Source organism: Physeter macrocephalus, chromosome 7 (assembly GCF_002837175.3).
Source record: "Physeter macrocephalus isolate SW-GA chromosome 7, ASM283717v5, whole genome shotgun sequence".
Taxonomy (NCBI): domain Eukaryota; kingdom Metazoa; phylum Chordata; class Mammalia; order Artiodactyla; family Physeteridae; genus Physeter; species Physeter macrocephalus.
In genome coordinates this window covers 35600049-35607344 of record NC_041220.1, presented here as the reverse complement: position 1 = coordinate 35607344, position 7296 = coordinate 35600049, and the positions used below count along the sequence as shown (strand labels likewise).

The 7296-nt window shown below is 43.5% G+C and overlaps 1 protein-coding gene across 1 annotated transcript in view; it reads left to right on the top strand.

The window, feature by feature from the left end:
- RNF175 (ring finger protein 175) overlaps positions 1 to 3596 on the top strand; it is a 73895-nt gene extending 70299 nt beyond the window's left edge. The window contains 1 exon segment of the mRNA XM_028492553.2: positions 2603 to 3596. Within this exon segment, the coding sequence (XP_028348354.1) occupies positions 2603 to 2722 (120 nt within the window). The 3' untranslated portion in view covers positions 2723 to 3596.
- Positions 3597 to 7296: the final 3700 nt, after the last annotated feature.

Genomic DNA, 7296 nt, shown 5'->3' with positions numbered 1-7296 from the left:
TATTTTATCTTCCAGGTCACTTACCCATTCTTCTGCCTCAGTTATTCTGCTATTGATCCCTTCTAGAGAATTTTAAATTTCATTTATTTTGTTGTTCATCTCTGTTTGTTTGCTCTTCAGTTCTTCTAGGTCCTTGTTAAACATTTCTTGTATTTCCAAGATTTTGGATCATCTTTACTATTCTATTTCCAAGATTTTGGATCATCTTTACTATCATTTTTCTGAATTCTTTTTCAGGTAGACTGCCTATTTCCTCTTCATTTGTTAGGTCTGGTGGGTTTTTGCCTTGCTCCTTCATCTGCTGTGTGTTTCTCTGTCTTCTCATTTTCCTTAACTTACTGTGTTTGGGGTCTCTTTTTGCAAGCTGCAGGTTCATAGTTTCCATTGTTTTTGGTTTCTATCCCCAGTGGCTAAGGTTGGTTCAGTGGGTTGTGTAGGCTTCCTGGTGGAGGGGACTAGTGCCTGTGTTCTGGTGGATGAGGCTGGATCTTGTCTTTAAAGTGGGCAGGTCCACATCTGGTGGTGCGTTTCGTGGTGTCTGTGGCCTTATTATGATTTTAGGCAGCCTCTGTGCTAATGGATGGGGTTGTGTTCCTGTATTGCTAGTTGTTTGGCAAAGGGTGTCCAGCACTGGAGCTTGCTGGTCATTGAGTGGAGCTGGGTCTTGGCGTTGAGATGGAGATCTCTGGGAGAGTTTTGCCATTTGATATTACGTGGAGCTGGAAGGTCTCTTGTGGACCAGTGTCCTGAACTTGGCTCTCCCACCTCAGTGGCACAGCCCTGACGCCTGGCTTGAGCACCAAGAGCCTGTCATCCACATGACTCAGAATAAAAGGGAGAAAAAAAAAGAAAGAAAAAAGATAAAATAAAATAAAGTAAAGTAAAATAAAGTTATTACAATAAAAAATAATTATTAAGAAAAACAAATTTTTAAGCAATAAAAAAAAGAAAAATAACAGACAGGCAGAACCCTAGGACAAATGGTAAAAGCAAAGCTATACAGACAAAATCATACACAGAAGCATATACACACTCACTCACAAAAAGAGAAAAAGGGGAAAAAATATATTTATTGTTTCTCCCAAAGTCCACCTCCTCAATTTGGAATGATTTGTTTTCTATTCAGGTATTCCACAGATGCAGGGTACATCAAGTTGATTGTGGAGCTTTAATCCGCTGCTCCTGAGGCGGCTGAGAGACATTTCCCTTTCTCTTCTTTGTTCGCACAGCTCCTGGGGTTCAGCTTTGGATTGGCCCCACCTCTGCATGTAGGTCGCCTGAGGACGTCTTCTTCGCTCGGACTGGACGGGGTTAAAGGAGCAGCTGATTCGGGGGCTCTGGCTCACTCAGGCCGGGAGGAGGGAGGGATATAGATGCAGGGCGAGCCTGCGGCAGTAGAGGCCACCATAACGTTGCACCAGCCTGAGGCGCGCCGTGCATTCTCCCGGGGAAGTTGTCCCTGGATCTCGGGACCCTGATGGGCGGGCTGCACAGGCTCCCAGGAGGGGAGGTGTGGAGAGTGACTTGTGCCTGCACATAGGCTTCTTGCTGGTGGCAGCAGCAGCCTTAGCATCTCATGCCCGTCTCTGGGTTCCGCGCTGATAGCCGCGGCTCACGCCCGTCTCTGGAGCTCCTTTAAGCGGCGCACTTAATCCCCTCTCCTTGCACACCCCGAAACAATGGTCTCTTGCGTCTTCGGCAGTTCCAGACTTCTCCCGGACTCCCTCCCGGCCAGCTGTGGTGCACTAGCCCCCTTCAGGCTGTGTTCACGCTGCCAACCCCAGACCTCTCCCTGGGATCCGACCAAAGCCCGAGCCTCAGCTCCCAACCCCCGCCCGCCCCGGTGGGTGAGCAGACGAGCCTCTCTGGCTGGTGAGTGCTGGTCAGCATCGATCCTCTGAGCGGGAATCTCTCCGCTTTGCCCTCTGCACCCCTGTTGCTGCACCCCTGTGGCTGCGCTCTCCTCCGTGGCTCCGAAGCGTCCCCCCTCCGCCACCCGCAGTCTCTGCCCACGAAGGGGCTTCTCGTGTGTGGAAACCTTTCCTCCTTCACAGCTCCCTCCCAGTGGTGCAGGTCCCATCCCTATTCTTTTGTCTCTGTTTTTCCTTTTTTCTTTTGCCCTACCCAGGTACGTGGGGAGTTTCTTGCCTTTTGGGAAGTCTTGAGGTCTTCTGCCAGCGTTCAGTGGGTGTTCTGTAGGAGCAGTTCCACAAGTAGACGTATTTCTGATGTATCTGTGGGGAGGAAGGTGATCTCCATGTCTTACTCAAAGCCCGAGCCTCAGCTCCCAACCCCCGCCCGCCCCGGTGGGTGAGCAGACGAGCCTCTCGGGCTGGTGAGTGCTGGTCAGCATCGATCCTCTGTGCGGGAATCTCTCCGCTTTGCCCTCTGCACCCCTGTTGCTGCACCCCTGTGGCTGCGCTCTCCTCCGTGGCTCCGAAGCCAGGTACGTGGGGAGTTTCTTGCCTTTTGGGAAGTCTTGAGGTCTTCTGCCAGCGTTCAGTGGGTGTTCTGTAGGAGCAGTTCCACAAGTAGACGTATTTCTGATGTATCTGTGGGGAGGAAGGTGATCTCCATGTCTTACTCTTCCGCCATCTTGAAGCTCCTCCACACACACTTTTTATATGGACAAATCCTGGACTGGCTTCGTTATCTGGTGGCCTGGCAACCCATGGTGATAGGAATCGTCCAAGGCATTAATTATTCACTAGGGGTGGAATAGCATGGCACACCTACCCCAGAAGCAATGTATTCCATGTTGAAATATTTTCTAATCCTTAATCCTACATTTAAGATTGATATTCTTTTCTAATTTTAGAGATGACCCCAAGAATTTAGAGAACTGAATAACAACTGGCACTTTGTCTGTGTGGAAAGAATTTAAAGAGAAGCTGAGCAATGGAATAAACAAATAAAGCATGCTTTGCATCCTTCCGATTACAATCAGTTTCTAATCATCGCATCTGACACATTTGGTACAACCCACTGTGGACATCCCACCTCTACTTTGGCTTACAGTGATCTCATCAGAGGCGTGTTTCAGAGGTTTGTGAAGTACTCCTCACGTACAACGTTGAGTTACAACAAATACCTTCTTATCAGTTCAACATCTTCAAAGAAGTAGGCAGAGTTGTTAAATCTATGCTTTAAGGACAGAGTCTTTTCTGTTCTTTGTGCTTGTTACCACGTGGCAGCTTTGGCACCACAGAGCCCTTCTGTGTAGAGATCACTCCTGAAGCCTCTAGCACCAGTGTGTTGCAGCCCACTCAGTGGGCCAGAGCTACGCTGGGTCTCCTGGGGCTGCCCCATGCACTCAGCCCACCCAAGGGCTGCACTAAAGGGAAGAGAAGCACTCTCTTCTTCTGTGCCACTCTGTTCACACACACACACACACACACACACACACACACACACACACATTCCACCTCTCCAATGTCACCTGGAATCCTCCAGCCATGCCAAACTGCTTTCATTTTCTCAGTGCACTATGACCTCCCCTGCCTCAGGACGTTTGTATGTGCTATTCCTCTGCCTGGAATACTCCCTTCAACCTACCTTCCAGTACTGATCACAAAGACCTGGGTCCTTTTCATTTTCCAAACCTCAAGCTGAATATCACTTCCTCAGAGAAGCCTTCTGCTGATAAACGTCTAAGTAGATATGGCCATACTCTGCTTTTATTTTCTTCAGAGCACTTTCCAATACCTGAAATCATATCATAGACTCATTTGTTTACTGTTTGTCTTCACCTCCATGAAAACTTGGAATTTTATCTGTTTTGTTCCCTACTGTCTCTCCAGCACTTGGAGCAGCACGTGGCACATAATAGGCACTCAATAAATATTTGCTGAACAAATGAATTAATCCAGCAAGAAAGAAAAAATTAACAGAATTGGGAAGACCAGTCAGAACAAATTAACCCAAGAATATGTTGAACTCCCCAAAACTAATTCATTTTAAATTACTGGTCATTTGTTAAACAGCCAACACTGTCTACATCACACCAGACATCTGTTCTGCAATACCTGAAGACATTACACTTGTATGAAGTAGAAAAGAAACAAATCTATTGTCACAAACATTGGCGACGCATTGCAGCAACTTGGATGGACCTAGAAATTATCATACTGAGTGAAGTAAGTCAGAAACAGAAAGACAAATACCACATGATATCACTTATATGTGGAATCTAAAATATGACACAAATGAACTTATCTATGAAACAAAAACAGACTCACAGACATAGAGAAATGACTTGTGGTTGCCAGCGGGGAGGGGGAGTGGGGACAGGTTGGATTGGAAGTTTGGGTGAGCAGATGCAAACTATTATATATAGAATGGATAAACAACAAGGTCCTACTGTATAGCACAGGGAACTATATTCAATATCCTGTGATAAACCACAATGGAAAAGAATATGAAAAAGAATGTATATATGTATAACTGAATCACTTTGCTGTACAGCAGAAATTAACTCAACATTGTAAATCAACTATACTTCAATAAATTTTTTTAAAATATCAGTAACGTACTTAAGGCTATGCAAAATTCCACTGTAGTTGTAATGACAATAACTCACATTAAGATTTCTACCGGTTGCTAATTTTCCTTCTTGAAACTGCTCAGTGCTTCAGTATTACAACTGGCTCATTATCCAGATCATTAGAAGATTTAACTCTGCTTTATTTCTCTACTCAGCAAACATTTCAACAATTCAATATTTATTACGTACCAGGCATGTGCAAGGATTAAAGAGATAAATCAAGATTCTTGAACTTACAGGCTACAGGCAAATAAAAGACCTCACAGCTGGATAAAGCACCAACTAAAAATTAGTTTTTCTTTTGTAGCAGAGCCCTTAAATTCACCTCTGATGTATTTGCCATCTGTTTTTTATGGAGAGCTGAGTGAAGACCCTTTAGGACTCTGGGCAAGTAAACCAGCATGTGTATTCATGGAATTCTGAATGACCCTCGGAGTTCAGAAACGTTAGATAATTACTAAACAATATCAGAAAAAAATAAAGATGCTATTTCCTTTACACAGTTTAGGCATTTAAAATCTAATCTCAGGGGCTCCCCTGGTGGCGCAGTGGTTAAGAATCCGCTTGCCAATGTGGGGACACAGGTTCGAGCCCTGGTCCGGGAAGATCCCACATGCCGCAGAGCAACTAAGCCCGTGCGCCACAACCACTGAGCCTGCGCTCTAGAGCCCGCGAACCACGACTACTGAGCTCACGCAACACGACTACTGAAGCCCACGCGCCTAGAGCCCGTGCTCCGCAAAAAGAAACCACTGCAATGAGAAGCCCATGCACCACAGTGAAGAGTAGCCCCTGCTTGCCGCAACTAGAGAAAGCCCGTGCACAGCAATGAAGACCCAACGCAGCCAAAAAATAAATTAATTTTAAATAATTTAATTAATAAATTAAATCTAGTCTCAGTTTTGTGAACATGTATACACTACCCAGTTACGAGTGGTTATCTCAAGGTAAAGGGATAAGAGCTGATTCTGAATTTCTTTTATATGCTTTTGTTTCTTGTACAAATTTTCTACAATTTAACATTTGCAATGAGAAAAATAGATTATTTTAAAAATATTATTTTAAATCTATCAATTAACTATGAAGCTTTTCTATTGCTGTTTAAATTACTGAAATTAAATCTACAGGTCAAGTCCACATTAAATTTGTCTGGTTCTCATGACAATTAACATTGTGCTTAATGTAGGAAGGAAATAGAGGACTAAAGCAAAAAGTCCATTTTGTGTTTGGTTTCTGTGGCATCTCAAGTCTCCTTCTCCTGAACTTGTCTATTTTTTTCTTAGGCTAGGTACTCCATTACACTCTCCCAGGAGTTTGTGTGAGATAGAAGAACCCACTGTTTGTGTTTCCCAAGGACTAAAGCCTGTCCTGCACTTAATGAACTTATTTCTTTGGGATAATGTTCTGCAAATGACAGAAAATACACCCGAGATCCCTGCTAGTACCCATAACACAAAAACATTCATTTACAAACCATAATATATGAGGAATTCCTTCTTGGAAAATACTAATAATAGCTAACACCTACCACAGGCACCTGTCACCCTGTGCGAGTACCCCATGGTACCCATTCTCATAGGGTTGGTCCTCATCCAGGGGCACATGCCAGTGCTTTACTGATATTACTGCACATTGACATCTACATCAGACCCTACGATGTATTTTTTATTATCCCTATCTTAAGGACAGGAAAATATTTGGGATCAGATTGAGTTGCCCAAAGATACATGCGTACTAACCCAGATCCTTCTGATTCCAGACCCCAACTAACCACACAGACCCAGTTCTGGCTGAGGACTGAGCAAGGTCACTTCCTTTCACATGTGGTTCCCAGGTTAAGAAGTGAGTTGCATGAAGTCCATAAATAGCTCCTCACTTTTAAATTTAATGCATTCATTTAATGTCTTATTATCTAGATTCTAAAAATTAACATATGGAAGGAGTATCTATCTTTTAAATTATTGTGTATCAAATATTTCTGAGTCATTGTGAGGAATCTCTAGGTCTATACTTGCTTAAAAATCTATTTAGCTCAAACGTACTTTTATAATGTTTCAGAAAGAGAAAAAATCAGAAAGAAGACTTTTCAAAGAAGGAAAAAGCAACATGATGCAGGGGAAGCCGACTAGAAGATGGGGCTGAAAGCAGAGTAACCAGACACTAATTAGAACATCACACATAGTCATAGGCTGAAGATCTGAGTCAGGGATGTAGGGGGCTTCTTTCAAATTCTTCAGAACTGAGTATTTATTTCATCAGTTTCATTTTCATAGAAATACATAATTTACTGCATCTTGGGTTATATACCCTCTCTCAAGTAACTATGGCTGGAGAAACTTATCAAATACCAAGACAGACGGATCCAGTTCATATGAAAATATACCCTCTAGGTTTTTTGGTATCCTGTGAAGCTTAATGGGGACAATCAGCACTTTTTTTTCTAAGAACAGCAATAACATTTTGCTTTGCTGCTCTTGAGAGCAGTCAGGCACAGAGGGACAGCTGAGGGGATGGAGAACGACCTCTACAGACATGGATGAGTCTCCTGGCAGAAAGCTGACGGACACAGTCATTTGAAATCTTCTGCTCATTTCTGCTGTTTCCTAATGAACTAAGCCAATTGGTACAGATAATTCAGATATCAATAATGCAGTGAGATCATGATTATCTCATAGGATAAAGAAAAGACCAGAACCATGTTTTTCCAATCTGGTAGCAGTTTTTGAACAGTTTTAGTTGTTTCAGTAAGCAAG